Source organism: Trachurus trachurus (genome assembly GCF_905171665.1).
Source record: "Trachurus trachurus genome assembly, chromosome: 16".
NCBI classification, from domain to species: domain Eukaryota; kingdom Metazoa; phylum Chordata; class Actinopteri; order Carangiformes; family Carangidae; genus Trachurus; species Trachurus trachurus.
Window position 1 is genome coordinate 20,831,165 of NC_139902.1, and position 26,863 is coordinate 20,858,027.

Consider the following 26,863-nt stretch of genomic DNA (forward strand, 5'->3'; position numbering starts at 1 on the left):
CAGTTCAAAGGATGGAAAGTTTTTTTCTCCCTCTCGCTATAAACAGAATGAAGAAAGAAAGAGCATTCAAGTTTCATTGTCTTTATTTTACTCTACAAAAACAATACAGCTTTACAAGTTACAGATACATTGCATGTTACATGATTTGAATAAATGTGTTATCAAAACCTATACACTTTCAAAATTAATCACTCCCTTGTTACAGGGAATAACCCTTCACCAGTTCTTAGAGGCACCACCTACCCACATGATACTGACGCTCACTCCCATCTTTGCAGTCTCTGAATTTCAGCAGAATAAGAAGAAAAAAAACCACCATCGCAAGCACGCACTCATCCACTACCAGCACACAGAAAAAAGGCATGTTCTTAGTAATCTGATTTTACCGCTGTGTTGGAAGTATCTCTGTCTGTCGTGTCTCTTTGGCTGATAAGCATTCTCTGGTGCCTAAAGCAGAGGTATCCACCCAGTGCTTTTCTAAGTGACCTCCTAAACTTCTCCCCCACAAGTGCATAAATGATTGGATTTAAGCAGCAGTGAGACGCGGCAATGATCTCGGCAATGCCAGTGGCAGAACTGATGGTTTGAAAGGCCACACAGTTGTTCAGGATCTCAAACAGCTGCAGTGTCTGGAAGAAAACCATCACATTGTAGGGAACCCAGCACACCACAAACACACAGACTATGGTAAATATCAGCTTTACAGCTTTCATCTTGTTGGAGTTCCTGGCATTGCGGAGAGCATAAAGGATTCTCACATAGCAGAAAATCATGATGGGGAGGCACAGAAAAAGGCCCACTGTGTTCTCAGTGAAGTTACGCTGCATCTTCCAAAACTGCTCTGATTCTCCTGGGTAGTCGCGGTGGCACTCGTCTTCATCCAAGGAGGCAAATATCACCTGAGGGGTTGCCAACACGCCAGCTATAAGCCAGATTATGAGGGTGGCTATGACCCCATAGCGAAGCGTCCTGGATCCCATGGTTGCTACTGCATGAACGATGGCCAGGTAGCGGTCCACACTCATTAAGGTCACCAACAAAGTCCCACTGTAGAAACCCAACTGTTGAGAGCAGTGGAGGTGGAAGCAGAGTTAGAGCAGGATGTAATATCTTTACTGGCCTCAGTGATGTTTGTCATGCGGCCAACATAAAACATGTAGTGTTGTTATATACAGTTCAAATACTTAACCAGACAAGTTATACTGTATTTACCGTAATATACACACTACACAGTACAGTATTATACAATATTGAATACAAACATAATATTAGAGGTAGAGGAAAAAGACAAGAGAGCTCACCACACCCTGAATGCTACATGTAAGGCATCATAGTTGAAATGTTGAAGAGGTGTTTTTAATGACTGATTTGTAAAGTGCAATGCAATCAAAATTCAGCTCACCTGATAGACCGCAGTCATCAGTTTGCATGATGCAAGGTTTATGTAATTCCCAGCCAGGAGAGGCAGAGGTATAGCCAGTATGAGATCAGACATGGCCAGGTTGAGGAGGCATACGTCCGTCATAGTCTTCAGCTTTATGTGACGGAGGAGAAGCCAGAGAACCGTGATGTTACCTATGAAAACAATTATTAGTTATTGTTTTTGGGTGTCCTATTATTTCTGGTGAAAACTGAAAAACACACATTTAACTATCACATGTGTCAGTTTCAACAAAATGCCTGAAATGCAAATGTGCATTAAAATGTGTTAAGCCTTTTTGAACATACCTAGCAGTGCTAGAACAAACAGCACGCAGTAAAAAATAGACAAGACCAAGGATTGACTGGGCAGGTCTGAAATTGGATCCTGCTCACAGGTGATATAACTGTAGTCACTGTCATTGTAGTCATACGTCACAGGGTCGGTCATGTTCATACTGCTGTGAGAGAGGGGACAGAACATTTAAGGGTTAAAATAATTGTACAAAATATCAAGAACAACAAAATACACCCAACACCTATTTCTATCGCAGGCCTAGATGTAAAGAAAGAAAAAGGAGTCAAGTAACACAATCACAATCAATTTGACCCTCTTTTCAATATTGTACAAAGTTTTCTTGTTAATTGTGCAAAGGTTTTGACCAAATACAACCATATGGACATGACACTAGGTCTAGTCTGGTGGAGTTCCCCCAGTCCTAGCAAAGAGGTATTTTTGATCCAGTATAGGCTAAACATAATGACAACTCTTCAAACTTAACCATCCAAACTTTACACTTCACAAATCAACATCCATCAGCATGTTAAAGACTGAAAACAACACAAAAGAAAAGAATCACAAGTCTTGTAAAAACAAACTCCAGTCACACTTCAAGATTTTTCTTCGCCATGGAGAGACAGCTTTTCTGTTGGAGCTACATCTTGATCGTAATAGAATTTCTCACTTAAACTTGACTTTACAATGATTCTATTCTTACATGAAGTCAAAGTGTATCATACATAACATAACAGACATTTACTACTTACTTAGTTTATCAACAAAGACCTCCTTTGACTTCTGATTCAGTTTCCTTGCAGTCTTGCGAAAGATCTTCCCCTCGTTTCCTCTGTGTTTGTAAAAACATGCCTCTATTCATAAATTGTCAGAAATCAGAGACAGATTATGTGTTTCTCCTCAATATTATGATCCACACAACCACTGAACTCCTTCTGTTACAGCCTGAATGTCGTGTACAGAAACAACATGATGGATTTTCACCTGTAAATGTGAGGGAATTTAGATATAACTGGACTTCCCTGCCCTTTAGGCTAAATGTTTCAGATATGATCATCCGTTAATGAGTCATGTCTTAGAGGCTTCTCTAACAAACTGTTGCTATTTCACGCCCTAAATACAATTTTTCCGGTCACCAGCCCACATGTAACCTTGATCATATGTTTTTCTGTCTATGAATATCACAAGCTTCTTCCCATTCTGACCATAATCTAGTTCATTTGATCTCATTTAAACCACATCTCAAACCTTTGCTCTCTCACTATCACCATAGAGAAACACCTGACACCCATGCCGACCCTCACTTCCTGTGGCTGACGATGTTTGTACACACACACGTGCACACTGTTTATAAGTGTAGGAGGTGAGAGAGATTAAGAAAGTCTCATTAAGAGCAACCAAAAAACATACAGATAACCTGAAATATTAAGGTGCTTACCACTGAGTCTGCCAAAAAGTCACAGCTCCTGAATTTGCGTGTTCCTGTGTTGCACACCAATCTTAACAGTCACCCTGTCAAATGGCATTTCTCACTTTTTGTGTCAAATCCTGCTGCAGAGCTCATTTCTGGTAAGGTGAACTCTGGGTTTTGTTGTTTCCTCCGCATCGTGTATAGACCTGTGCAGAGGTGGCGATGTCACATTCTGAGAATTGACACTTTGTGTGATCGCTTGTGGCAAGAAAAGAGTACGGGGGAAATGAATTCTAATGAGGCAGTTTTCTTTTTTTTTGAGTTTTTCATTCAGTCCAGAGTCACTGCTGAAGTGATCACACTCATCTCAGCAGGAGTATAGAGGTTGTTTTTTTTTGTTTTTTTTAATTCAGTTATAATTTCTCAATACTTTTATGACATGAGAATTGACTAATTTAACTTTAACATATTCACTTTTAATGGAATCAGTGCAGTAGTATTTCCTCAACTAACCAACAGAGAAAGCTGCCTGTGTCATTGTACTAATACAGAACTATCAATAGATTTAATTGTGATGATCTTTAATTACCCTTTACTATATATATTTCAATGAAATATGTGAGAAGAACTATTTGTTTGATTTGATGTAGGCTTAATCTGTCATTGTCGCAAGGATATAGTGACAGGGAAAGAGCTGAAAGTTTCAATTACATACTTTTGTTCACAAAAAGAGTAATGCACAGTATGCAAACTACTCTCCTACATGAAAGCTGTAATGTGCAGTTGTGAAGTTTTTTGTAGAGCTGTGAAAACTTGTGAGACATTTATGTTGATTTCAAGCCTGTCTGAAGTCCCAGCTACACAGAGGATTTGAAGAACCCAGTACATCACTTTGATCTTAAAGGGATAGTTCAACATTTTGGCAAATTGGCCCATTGCCATAATTGCTATAGTCATAGCAGTAGGTTCGTTACCTTTAATTGTAGGTGTAAGCTATTTTTAGTACAGCGGAGCGCAGCAGCTGGCTGCTCAGAGCTACGCTATGGAGGCTAAGGGAATTTCTTGGTTTCCCTCATCAAACTCATCAAATACAAAATCCCAAAACTCCACAGCGCTTTTGTAGACAAGTTGTGAGCTGCACAACCACCACGCTATGAGATAATGACGGAACGATACGAAACGGAGCCGTTTTCGAGGTAAATTCATACAAAACCGCTGATGCGCGTTGCGTTCAGGGACAGTTTTTCAGACAGCAGTCTCCGTATTTACCCTGTATTTACCTCGAAAACGGCTCCGTTTCGTATCGTTCCGTCATTATCTCATAGCGTGGTGGTTGTGCAGGTCACAACTTGTCTACAAAAGCGCTGTGGAGTTTTGGGATGTTGAATTTGATGAGTTTAATGAGGGAAACCAAGAAATTCCATTAGCCTCCATAGCGTAGCTCTGAGCAGCCAGCTGCTGCGCTCCGCCGTACTGAAAATAGCTTACACCTACAATTAAAGGTAATGAACCTACTGCTATGACTATAGCGATTATGGCAATGGGCCAATTTGCCAAAATGTTGAACTATCCCTTTAAATAGGTGCAGGAAATGTTGTATTGTGGCTTTAGTGTCCTACATACACCAACACAGAAAAGTTTGGTACTTTAAAGGCAGGAGATGAGATGAGAGGAGGTAAAACTTTAATATAATATTATCTCAAATGCCAAACAAAACCACTCCAGAAAACTTAAATTTATACATCGGTAGTTGACCGTGAATAACTGTTTTGTGCAAATAACATCTGAAATAACAATAAAAATGAACTAAGGCCCAAAGATAAATCATCCAGTGTGGAAACACTTGCAAAATGCTGTATATACATAGAAATGTGATGTATAAAATATCACTGGAAAAAACATATGGAAAATCTGATGAAATCTGATGCTCCACATCAACAGATTTAAATCCATGACAAACATTTGAATGAGCAATAGATGTCACATAACTGCTGGTTTCACCTTTGCAGCATTAACGCATCATCATCTGACTGAACAAGTTTTCCACAATGAAAGTCAAGAATGAGAAAAACAACAATCGTCTTTAAAATGAGAATCTTCATGGCAGCATTTCCATATGTTTTTTTCTTTTTTTAATTTACTGACTCACAGACCTTTTAAAAAACAGTGTGACGGAGGAAAGAGCAGAAATGTTCCAGACACATCAGGCACACGCAAACAAACTCTGTGGTTACACACAAGGCCTCCATAGCTTCTGTCAAGAGGTACAGTCTGAAGAACAGCTCAGCTCAGATCAGGAGAAGGAGGGGGATTACATCACTTTTACCTGAGATAATGAAGCAGACTGGATTACACCTGAGCTACTGTGTACTGACACTAAGTGGGACCACATATTTGACACTTTATGGTAAAAAACAAAACTGTTCAGTGCAAATAAAACATTCAATAGTGCAAACAAAATAAAAATGAGAAACATATGTAGGCTACAGGTACAGCCTGAAAAGATCAGACATTGCTGATTGTCATTATAACATGATAAGTATATCACACAAGAAGGCAAAAATAGCGGTGGCTTATGGCCTCCTTCTGCTCCACTTCCTACAGGACAACGGAGGTGGCTTCAGAGGACTGGGATGAGACTGAGCTTCTCCTGAACGAGAAGTCAAAGAAATCTCTGTTGACCGGGAGGGGAATACAAGACAGCCACGTCCCCAGCATCCTCCTGGCCCGTTTCATAAACTTCTGTCCAACAAAGGCGTATATTATGGGGTTCAGGCAGCAGTGAGAGTAAGCAATGGTCTCAGTCAGTACTACTGACAAGTGCAGATTTGTGCGTAATCCGCAGTCACCCTTCAGTATGCCCTCAGACAGCAGGAACTGTATGAAAACTGTAATGTTATATGGAGCCCAGAACAAGAAAAAGGCAGCCACGATACAGATGATCAGCCTGACGACGCAGTGGTACTTCTTTTTGTTCGCCAGCACACAGATGATCCTGGAGTAGCAGCCCATCATCACTAACATTGGGATCATGAGACCAAGTATGCTCATAGTGAACACGTCATACTTTCTCCAGGCGTCACTATCCGTTTTATAACCACACACTGGTCCGTTACCGCCATCTGCAGGCGTAACCTGAAAGAAGATCATGAAAGGCAGAGAGATGAACACACTCAGCAGCCACACCAACACGCTCAGAGTGAGAGCGACCTGCGTGGTGCGGTACCGTGCCACTGTGCGAGTGTGCACAATGGCCACGTAGCGGTCCACCGTCATGATGACCATGAAGAAGATGCTGCTGAAGAAGCCTACGTGGTGGCAGCCAGACACGAAGCAGCACATGAAGACTCCGAAAGCCCACCGCTGTCCGACTGCGGCGTAGTGGGCGAAGAAAGGCAACGCAAACACGAAGAGGAGGTCGGACACAGCCAGGTTGAGGAGGCAGATGTCAGTCAAGTTGGTCTGTTTGCGGTGTTTGACCAGGACGCACACCACAAGCCCATTGCCTTTGGAGAGGAAAAAAAAACAATTAGATCTGTCTAATTAAAATTAGGGGAGACTGGGGACAGTTGCAACAAGTCTTATTTCTCCAATCAGAAACATGCTAGAGTATATGCCACTCACACTGCACACATAGCCTAACCTTTGCCCACCAAGAAACGAGAAGACATATTGAGCATCTGCTTCTGCTTTTACTGAGACAAAGTTGTTTTAGAGGTATGAAAGTAGCTTTTTTTCACGAGTTTTTTTTTTTTTTTTGTCATACTGCCCTGACCTTTTGTATGAGTGAATCCTAACTTACCAAGTTTCAATCAGTGTTTTGTTGACTATTAAATTATATGGTTAGCATGTGTCAGTATCATCTAGCTGGCACATGGCTGATAGGGTGGGGGGACAGTTGCAACAACTTCTTGCAACTGTCCCGAACTTGCTACGCAGCCATATCAAAACAGACCACACAACAGTTTTGTTTTTGAGTTTCAAGAATTGATTTTAAATATGTAAGTGCATACGTAAACATAAATGTATAAAATTAAACATTTTAGCTAGGCACAATTTATCAATGTTATTCCTCATGATGAACAGAACAGCCAATTAGACCATGAGAGACTAATGCTAAAGATAAACAAAATGATTCCCAAAAATAACTTGTTTAAAAAATGAACTATTATTGTTCTATGGGCCAAAAAAAGTCAATGTCATATAGTGAATAAATCATCTAATAGTAGAATACATGTTTAATTAAAATATTTTTTATTGCAAAATTGTTCCATTTGTCTCACACTGAGCTATTGAGTTTTAATACCAAATCTGCACATTGACTCAAACGCTGCAAACAAACCTCCAACCGTTATTTGATAAATATTACCAAATAAATAAATAAATAATACTATAGTATTATTGTAAAACAATGCATATTTTAGCAATATGCTTATTGAGACCAAAAGCAAAAGTGAGTGAATGAGTGAAATTTGTGTGTTTAATATGTTGCAACTGTCCCTGATCTGTGTTGCAACTGTTCCCAGGTTTGGGGTCAGTTAACAACGTCTGAATTCTTCCATTCAAACAGACATTGTGATTGATGTGTCATATGTAACCATCTTGCCTAATTAGCAGACATGTGTACTGTACGTTTAATATGTAAAAGTCTGGTGAGTGTAGTCCAAATAGTCTCTGAGTAACTGAGAAAAAAGTAATAAGCGTTCCGACTGTCCCTAGTCTCCCCTAACATGTAGTCTGTGATCAAGGTCATGGTCCTCAGAGAAAGCTGAATCTCTGTCAGCTGGACTTAGTTGTAGATTCCTCAGCAGTTGAGAAGCATCCTGGATGAGAGGTGAAAGGTCTTCAAGCATCTACAACCAAGTCCATTTGAACCTAGATTCAATTTTTTCACAGTCCACCTACCTATAAGGCCGAAGATGAAGACCAGGCTGTAAAGGGTGGGTAGAAACATGTGGTTGAAATTCTGGAGGTCCACGTTGCAAGGAGAGGGGAGGTCCACTTCGTAGTAGTAGCCTGAGTAATCATACCCCGAGCTGGTGTTGGTTCCATTATCTGCAGGCAGACGTTTAGTTTTTTTTTTTTTTTAATGTCAAGGTAAAGGCTGCAACATGTGACCTAAATTTAGGTGTAATTCATGTGCGTTAGGACAGAATATTACGGAGGCGCATTGCATTCACTGGATGAAAAAAAAAAAATAGACCACTTATCTTGTAATTACAACATCAGGATCTTGTAATTACGATCTTTTCTCTAATTACGAGATAAGGTGTCTAATTCTTTTTTATCCAGTGAATGCCATGCACTTCTGTAGAATATAACTCAGCACCTTTAATTTTCATTGAGAGTTCATTCAGTTGAAGCTGTTGACTGTGTGGTCTGTGATTACTCACTGTGTTTTTTTTTTTTGGAACCATTATCATGTAATTTCTATGAGCACCACCACAAACAAAATTCACTTGACAATACTCTTATACACCACTGCATCAGTGCAAAAGCAGAAATCTTAAGATGTGGGAAACAGAAGTAAAACCATGGAGATGGCCTGCAAGCAAAACCAGTTTGTATATGCAAACTATATGGTTTTGCTTCGCTGCAAACTGATGCTTCCGAGAGTGGGATCATCTGAAGGCCTGTTGTGGGTAATCACTCATTCAAGTGATACAGAGGGTTATTGCGCCCCCTGCTGTGCCACAGGTAATGCATTTCTGAGTTCTGCTGTATTCTGCTTTTGGCCTGTTGGATACTATTATGATTTCAGTTATGTTTGTCATTATATATAAAATATTAGATACACATTTGTTGTTAAAGCAGAAGTAAGCGATCCGGTCGTTTTGGCTAACTTTTTGTCAGCTAATGGAGTTAGCAGCCCCCACCCTCGTCATGGATCTATTGGTCCTCGTCCCTACGTCACCACATTCACGCGCATCCCTTGGCTGCACACACAGCCCTTCATGCCGTTCTCTCTCCTCATTGGATAAAGCTTGTAGGATACAAGGAAGTATAGACCGTTTCAGAGAGTATAAACAAATACAGGTGTTACCAAGGATACTAATTAAGGCTCCATTCAATTTAGTGTACCAGGGCGTTTTCTAATGAGCCACACCTGTCTTTGTTTATACTCTCTGAAAGGGTCTATACAAGATGTTTTCTCCTCGGCTTACAGCAGAGCGGAGTGACTGACAGACCCGTGTTTCAGACCAAACACTCTATGTAAGTGATTGCTGTCGGAAGATATAACTATTTAAGACTTATATTAACACAAAAAATATTGCTTACTTCTGCTTTAACATCTTTGACATGGTGCTCATTCAGACTAAAACTCAATTTAACAGGAGGTAATAGAGATAAATTTGTAGCTTATGTGAGTAAATATAGTAGGAACTATTTTTAAAGATTCTGAAAGACTATATGACATTGACAATATCAGTGATTTCCTTTTTTTTTTTTTTTTTCATTTTTACAGTAGCTAAAAGTAAAATACTCTGAAAATTTAAGACAGAAATACAAAATAAATTACTGTATATCATACTCTACACTGAGGTATTTTTTAAATTTGATTTAAAGAGACACAAATGTTACAGTGTGTTCGCCATCACACACTTTCATATGTATTTATTTCCACAAGTTTATAAAACTTTCAACAACAATATTATCAAATCTGTACAAATGCACTCACCTGTCATGGTGAGAGTTCAGCTCGGCCTTTTCCTTGGTAGGTAATCAGTGTCTTGATCTCAGGGCTTCTTTTTCTTCTTTGTCTGTATCTTGAGCACGATGTCCTCAAATGCACAGCAATGACTACTATCGTTAACTAAGCAGTCCCCCAAATAACACAGAGACAGAAGTGCAGAAGTGTCATTTCCTGTACATCCCTCATGTAAGATCTTTATCTTTAGCCCACAGTTCACATTTGCTTGAAATGTAGGCTGCCAAACCATCACAAAGAGAAGCCCACACATGAGAAAGTACACAGTCATCTGATCACAAACATGTTTTTTTTTTAAAGTATATTTTTGGGGCTTTTTGCCTTTAATTGATAGTGTATACTTAGTTAAGCGAGACAGGGAATGGGGAGGCAGGGAGAGGCCCATGCAGCAAAGGGTCCAAGTCCGGATTCAATACCGGGCCAGCTGCAGCGAGGACTATAGCTAACTCTGTATATGGGGCGCCTGCTCTACCAACTGAGCCAATCAACGCCCCAACTTTCCCAGTTTTTAGCTAGACCTTTTACACCTCATGCAACACTAGTCCAAATATGTGTGTCACAAAAATAAATAAATAATAATGATAAAATAAAACTGTATTACAACAAAAAGTCTGTACTATCAATTAGTGATATTTCAGCCAATGTCCTGCTTTAGGCCACACAATGGTTCAGTGTGTTTGTTCTTATTTCTACTGTCATGAAGACAACCACCCTTTTCTCTGTCTTCTTTTGTAATTTTTATTATATTTATAGAAAAACAGTTTAAAACAAAACATAAAGATCATGTATTCACAGTAAGTACAATTATCTTACTATATACTGTTTTTTATTTATTTATTTATTTTACCAACTAACTGAACTTTTGAAAAACAGTGTGACAGAGGAAAGAGCTTAAATGTTCCAGACACATCAGGCACACACACAAACTGGTTACACAAAAGGCCTCCATAGCTTCTGTCAAGAGGTACAGTCTGAAGAACAGCTCAGATCAGATCAGGAGAAGGACGGGGGATTTCATCACTTTTACGCAGACTGGATTACACCTGAGTTGAAACTAGTGGGTCCACACATTTGACACTTTGTGGTAAAAACGAAACTGTACAGTGCAAAAAAAAAAAAAAAGAGTCAATAGTGCAAACAAAATAAAAAAAAGATTAAAAAAATATGTACAGGTACAGACTGAAAAGATCAGACAATGCTGATTGTCAAAGATGGTCAAGCATAACGTGATACGTATCACACAAGAAGGCAAAAATAGCGATGGCTTATGTCCTCCGTCTGCTCCACCTCCTACAGGACAACAGAGGTGGCTTCAGACGACTGGGACTTCACTGAGCTTCTCCTGAACGAGAAGTCAGAGAAATCTCTGTTGAGGGGGAGGGGAATACAAGACAGCCACTTCCCCAGCATCTTCCTGGCCCGTTTCATAAACTTCTGTCCAACAAAGGCGTACATAATGGGGTTCAGGCAGCAGTGAGAGTAAGCAATGGTCTCAGTCAGTACGACTGACCAGTGCAGATTTGTGCGTAATCCGCAGTCATCCTTCAGTATGCCCTCAGACAGCAGGAACTGTATGAAAACTGTAATGTTATATGGAGTCCAGAACAAGAAAAAGGCAGCCACTATGCAGATGATCAGCCTGACGACGCAGTGGTACTTCTTGTTCCTCGTGTTCGCCAGCACACAGATGATCTTGAAGTAGCAGCCCATCATCACTAACAAGGGGATCATGAGACCAAGTATGCTCATAGTGAACACGTCATACTTTCTCCAGGCGTCACTATCCGGGTCATAACCACACACTGGTCCGTTACCCCGATCAACAGGCGTAACCTGAAAGAAGATCATGAAAGGCAGGGAGATGAACACGCTCAGCAGCCACACCAACACAGTCAGAGTGAGAGCCGCCCGTGTGGTGCGGTATCGTGCCACTGTGTGTGTATGCACAATGGCCACGTAGCGGTCCACCGTCATGGCGATCATGAAGAAGATGCTGCTGAAGAAGCCTACGTGGTGGCAGCCGGACACGAAGCGGCACATGAAGACTCCGAAAGCCCACCGCTGCCCGACTGCGGCGTAGTGGGCGAAGAAAGGCAACGCAAACACAAAGAGGAGGTCGGACACAGCCAGGTTGAGGAGGCAGATGTCAGTCAAGTTGGTCTGTTTGCGGTGTTTGACCAGGACGCACACCACAAGCCCATTGCCTTTGGAGAGGAAAAGACAATTAGATCTGTCTAATTAAATTACACTGTCTGTGATCAAGCTCATGGTCCTCAGAGAAAGGTGACTCTATGTAAACTGGACTTAGTTGTATTGTATGATTCCTCAGCATTTGAGAAGCATCCTGGATGAAGTCTTCAAGGATCTACAACCACGTCCATTTGAACCTACAGTAGATTCAGCTTTCTTGCAGACACCTACCTATAAGGCCGAAGATGAGGACCAGGCTATAGAGGATGGGCAGAAACACTTGGTTGAAATTCTGGAGGTCCACGTCGTCGCAAGGAGAGGGGAGGTCCATGTCGTCGTAGTAGCCTGAGTAATCATACGCCAAGGTGGTGTTTGTTCCATGATCTGCAGGCAGACGGGGTTTTTTTTAATGTCAAAGTAAAGGCTAACATGTGACCTTAATTTAGGTGTAATTCATGTACATTTGGACTCATCATCTTAGAAATTTTCATTGAGACTTTTGGAGAGTTGTTCCAGTAGAAGCTGTTGACAGTGATTATTCACTGTGGTTCTTTTATTATTTAATGTGATTTCTATGAGCACCAACACGAACAAAATTCCCTTGACAGTAGTCTTTTAGCATACACCACTGCATCAGTGCAAAAGCAGAAATCTTAAGATGTGGGAAACAGATGTAAAACCATGGAGATGGCCTGCAAGAAAAACGGATATGGGATCATCTTTGGGCCTATTGTGGGTGATCACACATTCAAGTGATATTGCGCCCCCTGCTGTGTCACCAGGTATTTGCAGGTAATGGCTTTCTGAGTCAAGCCCATGTACTGTATATGAGTGGGGGAAATAAAATAGTGTAAACACTGGATGAAAGAAAATAGTACTTGAAATCACAAATGCAAACTCTGTTGTCATGCAGGCTCTTATTACCGTAGATTGTCCATGGTCCAGCAAGTCGGCTTGCTGCAGCCAACTGTTAATTTCATCTATTGATTTCAACTATTGATTTCAACTTTCAGCGAGTGTTTCTATTTTTCTTTGTCTGATACTAATATGATTTTATATTTCACTTGACATAAAATATAAGTTACATATACACACACACACATATATATATATATATATATATATATATATATATATATATATATATATATATATATATATATATATATATATATATATATATATATATATTTTTTTTTAACATGGCAATAGGCTTTATGCACAGCTCCACTACTTCCGCAACTTAAGCCAGCTCCTTTGTTTTCTGTCTTACATTATTGGACAAAATGATTAATCCAGGTGTGTCTGACCATTGCTGTGAGATCAGACACACCTCGATTAATCAGTTTGTCCAATAATGTAAAACAGGAAACAAAGGAGCTGGCTTAAGTAGTGGAGTTGTGCATAAAGCCTATTATGCTCCTTCAGACTAAAATTAAAAATAACTGGAGGTAATAGAGATTATTTAGTATCTTATATGACAATAAATAAAGTGAACTATTTTAAAGATTCTGACAGACAATATCATATTGTGACAGATGAGCTTTTTACCATGCTATATCAGTGTTTTCCCAGTATACCTAAAAAAAAATTGTCACAGTAAAAGTAAAATAATCTTAAGATTTAAAACGGAAATACAAAATAAATAATTGTACACTACACTGAGATATTTCTTAATCTAACTGAATGGACACCAATGTTATAGCTAAGTGTTCACCATCACACACTATTACATGTATTTATTTCAAAGTTTATAAAATCTTGAACCAATATATTCTACAATATCTATGTGCACTCACCTGTCATGGTGAAAGTTCAGCTCTGCCTTTTCCTGTCAGGTAAATCAGTGTGTGGACCTCAGGACTTCTTTTTCTTCTTTGCCCAGATCTCTTTGAGTACAATGTCTTCAAATGCACAGCGATGACTAACTGTTGTTAAGTCAGTAGTCCCCCATATAACACAGTGAAACACAGAGACAGAAATGCAGAAGTGTCATTTCCTGCACATCCTTAATGTTAGATCGTTATCTTTAGCTCACAGTTCACATTTGCTTGAAATGTAAAAGTCCAAACCATCACAAAGATCAGCCCACACACAGGAAAGGACACAGTCATCTGATCACAAACATGTTAAACTTTTTCACTGTTTTTTTTTTTTAGCTAAACCTTTTACACCAGTCCAAATATGTGTGTCACAGTCTAGTCTAATTTTTAAAATACCCAAATGTCCAGGAGTGATAATATGTTTAAATATGTAAATACCATGGTAACTGTGGTTATTAGAGAAAAAACAATGAATAAATACATAAATACATGAGTAAATAAAACTGAGTACAGACAAAATGTCTGTACTATTACTGATGATTCTTTATTTTATTTTATTTTTATTATTACTTTTTCAAATGTATGTTGATCGGATTTATTTATCTATCTAATGATTCATTTCTTTATTTAGTTCATTATTTGGTCCTTTCTGATTGTGTTGTTGTTGGCCCACTGGTCTTTGTCATTGTCTGTAGTGGCTCTTTTTACTTGTTGTGTTGTTTCATGTTGAAAATGAACTTTCAAAATCAAAATCAAATTGAACTGCTCATCATCTCTGGTGATAATCCCATATCTGAACTCATGCACAGAACACAACAAATGCAGACTTCAGTAAAATTCTCAAGAGTTGTACATCAGTGACCTCTTGTGGTGGACGACAGTACCTCAGCTGTGCAGGAGGTATTGCATGGATAAAATGGCATAAAGTATGTGTGGAGAAACATGCATTGTAAGCAGAGGCGTTGCTCAAGGGTCAGTATCACCATACAACATATGTGACTATACCCCACCCCTGCCCCCCATAAATTTGTTTATGAAGAAATCACACAAAGGGTTTTGCCAACTTTTGTAAACAATTTGTTCATTAAAAAAAAAAAAAACATGAACATGACAGGGTGGACAAAAGAAACATAAAGGAAATTGTGCCATCTGGGTCAGTAGGGGTCTGGGTCATCTCTACAAATACACTCACCTGTCAGAGTTCAGCTCTGCCTTTTGCCGTCAGGTAGCCTATATGTCTGCACTTCGGCGCTTCTTTTTCTTCTTTGTCTGAATCTTTTTGAGCTTGATGTCCTTAAATGCACAGCAATGAACTTACTTTCGTAAAGTCAGAATCAGTCACCCAACTTCCTCGGTTCCAAGGGGATCATTGGGAAGGTCTACATATAATGTGGAACCCTTGGCATCATTAAAGAAACAATGGGTGGGGGATTTGGATTTGGAATTTCCTGAGGAAGAAAGCTTGAGTACACATAACCTTCTGCCACCACTGAAATATTTGGAATAACTCCACAAGATACCCATCTTAACCACCAGGCAAAGAATATGCTAGCTTTTGCTACTTTCATAGATGACTGATACTCCACCCAACCCTAAGATGTGGATCACCTTCTACAACATGATTTGGTATTAGAGAAGATTCATTATTCTACAAGAGGATGTGCACAGAAATTGTATACTACTTGGAAACCTGATATGTGGAGAAATTGGATGTCACTAATATTGGTGTTTTATGCAACTGACTCCTAGTAGGCTACATTTTGGACCCCATAAGAAGCAGTTTTTTTGTTTTCAGATCCACCTTTCACCACTACTATTTAATATCATTTTGTTTTACTTTAATTTCTACAAGTAGCCTAGCTAATTGTAGGAGTGATGTATGTGTGACAGTGGTGGTCCTGTCACTATGCCTCCAATTAATCATGTGCCCAGGGACATCGGGTGACTGGCAAGTGTGTGACTCTTATCCGGGAGGTGTGGGTTCAATCCCTGCCCGGGCCCTCTTCACCTTGCCACATATGTAATATATAGCCTAGCTAATGTTCTCCCCGCCACAGAAACAAACACTTTTTCCTTGTTGTGATGATTTATTTACAAAAGTAATTGGTCGAGCAGTGGAGTGGTAATGTCCAAAATATCCCAGACCGTTTATTTTTGTAAAGAAATCATCACAACAAGGAAAAAGTGTTTGTTTCTGTGGCAGGGAGAAGGCGCTCTGCGATGCTTAGTAGGCTAATGTCTTTCTCTTTCCAGCATGTTTCAGAGTTTGGCTGCGTGAGGTGAGTGATTACATGCAAAAACACAAAGTTTATACTGTTTATACTCAGTATAACCGTACAGTTTATGAGTTCAGTGGTGTGTCATAAGGATTCGAGTCATGTACCATAGATATTTGATGTTTTTTGAGTGTTTGTTGTGGTTGAAAAAATTGCCCTCATACTTTAGCGTTGTCGCTATTACTAGCGCCGGGTAGCCATGGTCCTAACTCCGGTTTGCCTGCATCAATTTTAGTCGCGTTTTTTGCTCCCCCCAACACTGGGTGACCATCAGGACAACGATTTAGGGGTCAAAAATGACCGGAATTCTCCTTTAAATCCATGATAAATATTTGATTGAGCATTCTGCTGGTTTCACCTTTGCAGTATTAATGCATCATTAGATAGGCCTATCTGAACAAGTTTTCCGCAATTAAAGCAGATATCAGTGGAATGTTTTTGTTAATATAAGTCCTAAATAGTCCTATTTTCCGTCAGCAATCACTTACATGAAGTATTTCAGCCTAAACACGAGTCTCTCCGTCACTCTGCTCTGCTGTAACCCGAGGAGAAAATTTTCCTTGTGGGATACAAGTGTTATCCAATGAGGAGAGAGAACGGCATGAAGGGCTGTGTGTGCAGCCAAGGGATGCGCGTGAATGTGGTGACGTAGCACGAGGACCAATTGATGCCTGACAAGGGCGGGGGCTGCTAACTCATGGTGCGTTCAAAGAAACTCGTACTTTGTGTTTTTCCTTCCTGTGAAGTCATACCAGTTCGATCTGGTACGAGTTCACGGGTCGGAAGTTACGAGTGGCCGTTATAGGGAACTTTCACAGACAACAGGATGGTAAAAACACGAGCTACGGGTTACCTGGAACGCTACCAAGTCGTAGTTGTGACTTGAAGCTGTAACTTACGGTTTCAAAAGCCTGCCTTGAACGCAGCATTAGCCGAAACGGCCGTGAAGCTGATATCTGCTTTAAAGTCAAGAATAAAAAAAAAATCCTTTTTAAAATGATATTAGTAGCATTTCCATGTGTTTTGTTTACAAACTCACAGACCTAAAAAACAACAACAACAAAAACAGTGTGACAGAGGAAAGAGCATATGTTCCATCTAGACACATTAGGCACACACGAAGAAGCTGTTGTCATGGATTGTCAAGGATAGCATGATATTGTTGTGGCATGTCCTAGCAAGTGTTACCCATAGGTGGCAGTGTAACCTCAAGAGACCTTGGTGAGATTTAATGTCATTGCAGGAAGTACAAGAAGTTCTACAAAATAAACAGCTGAAGCTAGCATAAAGTTCAAGTTGATGCTTTATTAATATGCACAAAATTTTTACAGATATACCACACAAGAAGGCAAAATAGTGGTGATGAAAAAAAGGAAGTGGAGTCCGCACTCTGTATCACGCTCATCTATTGTTTATTGTGGAAAGATCAACGTTTCGATCCCTGTGGATCTTCGTCAGGATAACAAGGCAAAGCAAACATTTCATTCATATAGTCAGTTGGTCCCACCCCACAAATCAAGCCTGAGAGGCTGTTAAGGGGAGATGAGCCAAAACAAAACAAAAACACACAGATTCAAATATAAACACATTGTAAATATTTTGCAGATATACAACTATACCCAAGAGAATATTATAAAAGTATTTAGAATTTATAAATGTTTTAAAGTGATAGAGAAAGATACAATAGGCACAAATATACAGATAATGTACAATATAAACAAATGCAATGTAATATAATGTAAGGCACCCGTAGGAGCAATATTAAAAAATATAATCAAGAAAAACGCAGAAAATTGATATTAGGAGGAAAGAAAATATTTAAATGTAGCCTAAACTAATAGGGGAGATACACTCCAGAGGGAGAGACCCCAGGGGAGGGGGGAGCAAAGGGCCTCATCCTGGGTACTCTGTAAGCACATGAAAACAGGGATGAGACAAAAAAGCAAAAGACATAACCAGGGAAGCTCTAGAGAAATGGTCTGTTACCAAAAGATTAATTTAAGCCTCTAGTTACAATATCGAGTGTGGAAATCCAGAATGATTCCCTCTTAAGTAATAGGGCATTGATGTCACCACCTCTGGGTGGCAACTGGACACGTTCAATCCCAATATATTTTAAAGATGAGATACAGTGTTTTGCCTCAAAAAAATGTAGAGCAACTGGGTTTCTGAAGTCTTTTGTCCGAATATCACTCCTGTGTTCTGATATCCTGGTTTTTAAGGGTCTAGATGATTTTCCTATATAAGCGAGCCCACATATACTAATCATATAGATAATGTTAGGTGTGGTACAATTAATGATACCTTTAATATGAAAAGATTTCCCAGTAACTGGGTGATTAAATTTGTGGCATTTGTAAGTGAAGCTACACTGTGCACATCTGCCACATTTGTAGTTACCGTCAGGTATCTTAGTAAGAAAATGCGGTGTGGGCTGACGCAGGTATGATCTAACAAGTAGATTTTTTTAAAATTAGGAGGCCTTTTGAAGACAATCTGTGGTGGGTCAATAAATGATTCCGTCAAAGCAGGATCAGAACTTAATATATACCAGTGTTTCTTAACCACTTTCTCAAACTCTCGGCCTGGAGGAGTATACTGTACATAGCAATTGATACGTCGTTTCTTGTATTTTTTATCCTGGGTCAGACACTCAGACTGAGTAACACCACCAAATTTATCAAGCTGGTTTTATCCAATGGTCAGGATAACCACACTGTCTAAACCTTGCCTCCAAATCTTTAGAATGATTATCAAAATATTCATCTGTGCCACAAATCTTACGGACACGTTTAAACTGACCCAAAGGAATACCTTTCTTCAGAGGCGTAGGATGGTAACTGTCTGCATGAAGTAGTGTATTACGGTCAGTTGGTTTCCTATATAAATCTGTGTATAGTTTGTCATTAGCTTTCACAACCAGGATATCAAGAAAATTCATACAAGAATTATCACAGGAGATGGTAAACTTAAGGAACTAGTGGTGATGGCCTCCATCTGACCTCCACCTCCTACAGGACAACAGAGGTGGCTTCAGAGGACTGGGATGAGACTGAGCTTGTCCTGAAGTCAGAGAAATCCCTGTTGACTGGGAGGGGAATACAAGACAGCCACTTCCCCAGCATCTTCCTGGCCCGTTTCATAAACTTCTGTCCAACAAAGGCGTATATAATGGGGTTCAGGCAGCAGTGAGAGTAAGCAATGATCTCAGTCAGTACTACTGACAAGTGCAGATTTGTGCGTACTCCGCAGTCATCCTTCAGCATGCCCTCAGACAGCAGGAACTGTATGAAAACTGTAATGTTATATGGAGCCCAGAACAAGAAAAAGGCAGCCACTATGCAGATGATCAGCCTGACGACGCAGTGGTACTTCTTTTTGTTCCTCGTGTTCGCCAGCACACAGATGATCCTGGAGTAGCAGCCCATCATCACTAACATTGGGATCATGAGACCAAGTATGCTCATAGTGAACACGTCATACTTTCTCCAGGCGTCACTATGCGGGTCATAATCACACACTGATCCGTTACCGCCATCTACAGGTGTAACCTGAAAGAAGATCATGAAAGGCAGGGAGATGAACACGCTCAGCAGCCACACCAACACGCTCAGAGTGAGAGCGGCCTGTGTGGTGCGGTACCGTGCCACTGTGTGTGTATGCACAATGGCCATGTAGCGGTCCACCGTCATGGCGATCATGAAGAAGATGCTGCTGAAGAAGCCTACGTGTTGGGAGCCAGACACGAAGCGGCACATGAAGACTCCGAAAGCCCACCGCTGCCCGACTGCGGCGTAGTGGGCGAAGAAAGGCAACGCAAACATGAGGAGGAGGTCGGACACAGCCAGGTTGAGGAGACAGATGTCTGTCAAGTTGGTCTGTTTGCAGTGTTTGACCAGGACGCACACCACAAGCCCATTGCCTTTGGAGAGGAAAAGACAATTAGATCTGTCTAATTAGAATTAACAACCACGTCCATTTGAACCTACAGTAGATTCAGCTTTCTCGCAGTCACCTACCTATAAGGCCGAAGATGAAGACCAGGCTATAGAGGATGGGCAGAAACACTTGGTTGAAATTCTGGAGGTCCACGGCGTCGCAAGGAGGGGGGAGGTCCAGCTCGTAGTAGTCTGAGTAATCATACCCCAAGGTGGTGTTGGTTCCATTATCTGCAGGCAAACATTTATTTATTTATTTTAATGCCATGGTAAAGGCTACAACATGTGACCTTAATTCATGTGCATTTGTACAGGAAATAATCATCTTAGAAATTTTCATTGAGAGTTGTTTGAGTTGAAGCTGTTGACAGTCAATAATAATAATAATACATTTAATTTAGAGGCGCCTTTCATCACACCCAAGGTCACCTTACAGAGCATAAAATCTTAACAACATTATTAAAAACAAGACATTGTGGAAAAACAAAAACAAACAAACAATCGAGACAGTGACCAGTTATAGGTTGTGTGCGAGTTTGAACAGGTGAGTTTTGAGTTGTGACTTGAAGGTTGTGATGGAGTCTGACTGTTTTATGTGTGGGGGGAGGGAGTTCCAGAGCCTGGGTGCTGAACAGCTGAATGATCGGGCACCCATGGTACTGAGGCGTGATGTGGGGATAGATAGTAGTCCAGCAGAGGTTGAGCGGAGGGAGCGTGAGGGAGTGTATTCTTGGAGGAGGTCGCAGAGGTAAGTGGGGGCTAGGTTGTGGAGAGCTTTGTAGGTGAGGAGTAAGGTTTTATGGATGCAGTATTGTACTGGGAGCCAGTGAAGTTGGATGAGAACAGGGGTGATGTGGTCAGATGATTTGGTGCGGGTGATGATCCGGGCGGCTGAGTTCTGGATGATCTGCAGTCTGTTGATGAGTTTGGTGGGGAGTCCGGTGAGGAGGGCGTTGCAGTAGTCTATGTGTGATGTGACAAATGAGTGAACCAGAATTTCAGTGCTGGATTGGGTCAGTGATGGGCGGAGTCTGGAGATGTTGCGGAGGTGGAAGAATGCAGTCCGGGTGATGTTTTGAATATGGGGTGCGAATGAGAGGGTGTTGTCCAGGATGACGCCGAGGCTCTTGACTTGGGAGGAGAACGGTACAGGGAATCCGTCGATGATGATGGGTGTGGCTGGGGTGTGTTGTGATTTGGTGAGGGTGGATTTGGAGCCGATGAGCAGGGCCTCGGTCTTGTGTCAGGTCTGTGATTATTCACTGTGATTATTCACTGTGGGTCCATTTCTATCAAAACACCTCAAACAAAATATCCTTAACAATAGTCTTTTACACCACTGCATCAGTGCAATGTACAAAGGCTCGGGGGGAAAACAAGTAAAACCATGAAAAACCAGTTTGTATCTATGCAAACTGTTATGGTTTTGCTTTGCTATAGACCGATGCTTCTGAGAGTAGGATCATCTTTAGGCCTATTGTGGGTGATCATTTATTCAAATGATTCAGTGAGTTATTGCACCCCCTGTTGTGTCACCAGGTATTTGAAGGTAATGGATTTCTGAGTCAAGCTTGTCAAAAAAAAAAAATTCAAACATATTACACATTTGCAAAACCATGGTTACGGATACAAACATAATGTACAAGTTAACAGAACTACGGTTACACATACCCTGTTTTCAAGTAGGCTACACCTTTTTGAATGATATAATAGCCTATTCCATAAGAGACATACAAAAACATAAATAAGAATCCTGACATGCTCCCCCCCCCCCAAGCAGCACACTGTGTGTGGTTAGCTGGCGTGGCAGCTATAACTTAGGTGTTGCAGTCACACATGCACAGGATGTTTACTTAGTCAGGTCATCTTACCATACATCTAACAATATGCACGAATACCACTGCAAAACCTAATAACCTGGCCACCAGTTGTACACCAGTGCTCCCTAAAGCAAAAAATGCAACTAGCAATAACTCTCGTGTTACAGTGCGTCTGACGGGTTTTCGGCCGTGCGCGTCTCTCACAGCAGCAGGGGCACGTCTGGTGGATCTTGTGACCAAGGATAGTCAGGTCGTTTCATTTATCTAAATTATTATTATTATTTGTTAACCCTTGTGTGGTATTAGGGTCAAAATTGACCCGGTTGGCACGTTTAAGAGTAGAAAAAACCCATTGAACAACATTTTTTCACCTTGAAATTCAATGACTTTTCCTAGCAATGGGTTGGGTCCGGGCTATTTTGGGCAATAGGAGATTAGGAAGACAGGCCAGTTAACCTTATAATGTTCATTTTGCACCAGTTGAGGCTTGAACCCACAATTTCTGGAACCAAACACCGTTGTCTATCACACTGAGCTAATTAGCAAGTGGCAGTTCAGTGTGGCTTCACAAATTTGATTTGAAACCAAGAAAAAAAAAATCTGTTTTTGAGGTAAAATTTTTATGTTTTTGTCAAACGTCATCTACCATGACTCTAAAAATGTTTACAAAGACCATCTGGTATATTGCTGTATTATCCTTATCACCTCGTCACATCGTCTGGCACCAAGAACCAGCTCCTAACACACTGAGCTAATTGTCTAGAAGAGCAGTAAGGCGTGTGTCTTCTCAAATAGACTCAGGGAGTCAGAGACCAGGCAGCAGTTGTCAAGGCAGATTTCAAAAATTGTCAGAATGTCAGAAATTCTGTTATCTAAACAAAAATCTGATAATACATGGGATCTGGCATGGGGTCGGACATTTCTGTAAGGTTTGGTGAGTTTTCGCCCATGGGAAGCATGATTTCCTTGGAAGTAGAAAGAAGAAGATGAGACTTTGTGCAAAATTTAGTGAGCTTTCGCCCATGGTATTTGTTTTGTTATTTTAATTTAGAGGCTTGCTGTGAGGACATCTGGCATTTTGATATGTCATTATCATCACCCTTGCTGGGTCTTGAACCCACATCCCCTCGCACCAAGAACCAGCACTTAACTCAACTGTGCTAATTATCTGGAAGTGAGACATGGTGTGTGTCTTCTCAAATAGACTCAGGGAGTCATTGTACGGGCAGCAGTTGTAAAAGCAGATTTCAAAAATGGTCAAAATGTCAAAAATTCTGTTATCTAAACAAAAATCTGTTAATACATAAATTGCATCTAGACAGCATGGAAATGTTGGTGATTTGTTTTTAACGATAAGTGTTTTAAGAGAAAATCTGACGTTTTAAAATACCATTCTTACATTGACTGCAGTTGTTCCCATGAGAGCAGAATTCAAAATGTTCTCAAAAATTCATTTTTTGAGATAAAATTCTGATATTTGCCAAACTTCATCAACCATGACTCCAAAATATTCTCTTTTTTTTTCAGGAAGATTGAAAATGTATTTAGCAGGAATTGGATGGTATATGTTTACAGTACTGTTTACAGCCAACCGTTTTCATGCACTGTAGGCTCAATTTTTGACAAATCAAAAATCCGAGAAACAAGTTTTGTGGAGGACAGTCTGAAGATGCTCCCTAGCAATTTTGGTGACAATTGAGCAAAAATTGTGGGAGGTTTTACAAGTTTTACAGTTTTTGAAAAAAAGTGATGGACTTAATAATTTGTAATGAGTTTAAGGGGACAAAAGTTTCAGCAGTAGCCTAATGGGCTCTATGCACAGCTCCACTACTTCCTGAATTTAAGCCAGCTCCTTTATTTTCTGTCTCACATTATTGCACAAACTGATTAATCCAGGTGTGTCTGACCATTGTGACTACTCAGACACACCTGGATTAATCAGTTTGTCCAATAATGTAAGACAGGAAACAAAGGAGCAGCATTAAATCAGAAGTAAGCGATCCAGTCGTTGTGGATAACTTCTTGTCAGCAGATGGAGTTATAGTCAACCCCCCTCGTCCCTACGTCACCATATTCACGTGCATCCCTTGGCTGCACACACAGAGAGGACCGCCCCTTTATGCCATTCTCTCTCCTCATTGGATAAAGGTTGTAGGATACAAGGAAAGTTTTCTCCTCGGCTTACAGCAGAGCAGAGTGACTGACAGACCCGTGTTTCGGACCAAACACTCTATATAAGTGATTGCTGTCGGAAGATATAACAATTTAAGACTTATATTAACACAAACATTCCGTTTACTCTGTTCAGGAAGTAGTGGAGCTCTGCATGGGCTACATTTTGGTGGAGGTTGCAAAACTGTAGCATGTAGGAGATGACCTCACCAAGTAAACATCCTGTGTGTGTGTGTGTGTGTGTGTGTGTGTGTGTGTGTGTGTGTGTGTGTGTGTGTGTGTGACTGCGACACACCTGTAAGTTATAGCCGCCAGCTAACCACAAGTGTGCTGCTCGAGGGGAGGCTTCTTGTTTATGTTTTTGTATGTCTCTTAGGTAAACTGTATACAGCGGTGAAATTAAGTGTTGAATGCGTCAACATTTTTCTCAGGAAATATATTTCTAATAGAGCTAGACACAGCCCAAGTAATGCAAACATACAAAGAAATCAGTGAAATGACACATCCTATTGAACACATGAAGAAAAGGAGGTGCAAAAAGGCCAAGAAAGCAGCTGGAGTCTGTCAGTATTTAGAAAGCAATCCTGTCCCCTATCAGTGCAAAGTAATATCAGCTGGTTTAGTCCAAATTGATGCCTATGAAAAGGTTTCTCATCACCAAGGTGTCACAAGAGGCATCTCTTCTCTAGGCTATACTATATTGGCGAAAGTAGGCCTATTCGCTCGTCTGACTTCACACTGATATGAGCTTGAGTGACAACATACTTATATATATAATATAACAACAACATATAACAACATTTAATAACAGCGACCAACTTTGTGCATCATCTGATACAATACCTTAAAATGACAAAAAGACAAGTAGGTACAAAGACAATTTATTCTTAACTGTTGTTAGCCCTTGATGTTTTAATGCTTTTGTGCTTGTGTGATTTTTAAATTTTTTTATTTCCTGTACAGTGTCTTTGAGTTCTTGAAAAGCGCTTTATAAATAAAATGTATTATTATTATTATTATTATTATTATTATTATTATTATTATTATTATTATTATTATTATTATTATTATTATTATCACATGGAAATTTGATTAGTTTGGGAGAGTTGACAGTTGGGGCATGATACTGCAACCTAAATAGTTAAAATGGCTTCCAAATTTCTGTCCACTGTAGTGGACACCATGCATGAAAGGGTTACGGAAGCGCAGAGCTGTCAGACGGAGAGGAAAAAAAAACAGCTCAGTATCAAGTAATTACATGAAAGGTTTATTGTTATAACAATATCTTTTCACGTTATAACGTGAAAGTATCACGTTATTTCAAGATATATATTTTCACGTTATAACATGAAATTATCACGTTATTTTGTGAAAACATCTTATCATAACGTGAAAGTGTGGTTTGAAGGCAATGTGAAAGGAGAGTGGATACTGGCAATGATGGCACTTTTGCAGGTAATCTGCCAATACTTCCTTCTCGGTTTGAGACACTGGGAGATACTCGAGTTTCTTCAAAATGAGGATGGTATCACTATTAGTAGTCTATGTCAACACTGCGCAGGCATCTCAAGTCGTTAGGATTGTTCAGGCTGAAAGTCCAGACTGTCGGTGTGACAGCTCTGTGCTTCCGTAAAGGGTTAAAACAGAAATACAAAATAAATAATCGTACACTACACTGAGATATTTTTTCAATTGAATTGAAAGAACACCAATGTTACAGGTGTCTACCATCACACACTAATACATGTATTTATTTCAACACGTTTATAAAACCTTGAACAAATATAATCTATAATCTATGCACTCACCTGTCATGGTGAGGGTTCAGCTCTGCCTTTTCCTGTCAGGTAAATCAGTGTGTGACCTCAGGACTTCTTTTTCTTCTTTGCCCAGATCTCTTTGAGTACAATGTCCTCAAATGCACAGCGATGACTAACTGTTGTTAAGTCAGTAGTCCCCCATATAACACAGTGAAACACAGAGACAGAAATGCAGAAGTGTCATTTCCTGCACATCCTTTATAATGTGTCATGTTGTACAATGATTTTATAGAGAGTTTGAGCTATGTTAGCATTATTCTAATGGACACTCATCAAAAATATGATTTTTTTTTAGGCGAGCATTGAATTTATTTAATTTTTGCTGTGTGCCATGATCTTCATTTACTCTTCACCAGTAACAGATATACTGATAATTACATATCTCAACAATCCTCAAAGTGTCCCCTATTCAATGACACCAAAATTATTCAAATAGACCTTGTGGTTGCAGAGATATACTCATTTTATTATTGATATGCAATTTTCGAGCAGAGGCCTGGAAAATAGGCTCAGGGAAGAACAAGAGACATCCTCTGTTTTCTAGAGGATTTGTTGGGGAAAGGTAAAACCTTTTCCACAATCAAAGTGTAGCTATCTGGCTGCTATTTTAGCACGCCACATAGACCTAGGGGATAAGCCAGCGGGCCAGCATCTGTTGGTGTGACGTTTTATGAATGGAGTACGCTGGAAACTTCCGGTTTCCAGGCCCAGAATTGTGGGCTTTTCATCCTCTGCCGTTTGGGTCAGTGGGGAATTAAACACTTGTGTGCGCATTACGTCTGTATGTGGACAGCCGGCAGAGACTGTCCCATTGGACTGTGTATTAGGGTGGAGGACATTTGTGCGGTGATGAGTTTGGCTTCAATGCACAGTCATTTGTGAGATTGTACAGGCTGGATGTCTCAGGTCCTTCCCTAGCTCATGTAATGCTGGAGACTGGGGCTTCAGAAACAGGTTAATGGTATCCAAGACTGGTTTTGGAGCCAAATG

The 26,863-nt window shown here is 40.2% G+C and overlaps 2 protein-coding genes across 2 annotated transcripts; both read right to left on the reverse strand.

The window, feature by feature from the left end:
• Nucleotides 1-161: 161 nt before the first annotated feature.
• LOC310999750 (uncharacterized protein) lies at nt 162-13,830 on the reverse strand (the record flags this gene model as incomplete). Its single annotated transcript, XM_083990304.1, has 8 exons — nt 162-1,061; nt 1,403-1,575; nt 1,729-1,880; nt 5,728-6,631; nt 8,031-8,161; nt 11,129-12,038; nt 12,256-12,408; nt 13,824-13,830. 8 exons carry the CDS (start codon nt 13,828-13,830, stop codon nt 369-371), a joined length of 3,123 nt encoding a protein of 1,040 aa, XP_083846430.1. The 3' UTR covers nt 162-368.
• Nucleotides 13,831-19,134: 5,304 nt separating this feature from the next.
• Nucleotides 19,135-23,004, reverse strand: LOC310999752 (C-C chemokine receptor type 5-like; the record flags this gene model as incomplete). Its single annotated transcript, XM_083990307.1, has 4 exons — nt 19,135-20,045; nt 20,143-20,292; nt 20,722-21,298; nt 22,981-23,004. 4 exons carry the CDS (start codon nt 23,002-23,004, stop codon nt 19,135-19,137), a joined length of 1,662 nt encoding a protein of 553 aa, XP_083846433.1.
• Between the last annotated feature and the right edge of the window lie 3,859 nt (nt 23,005-26,863).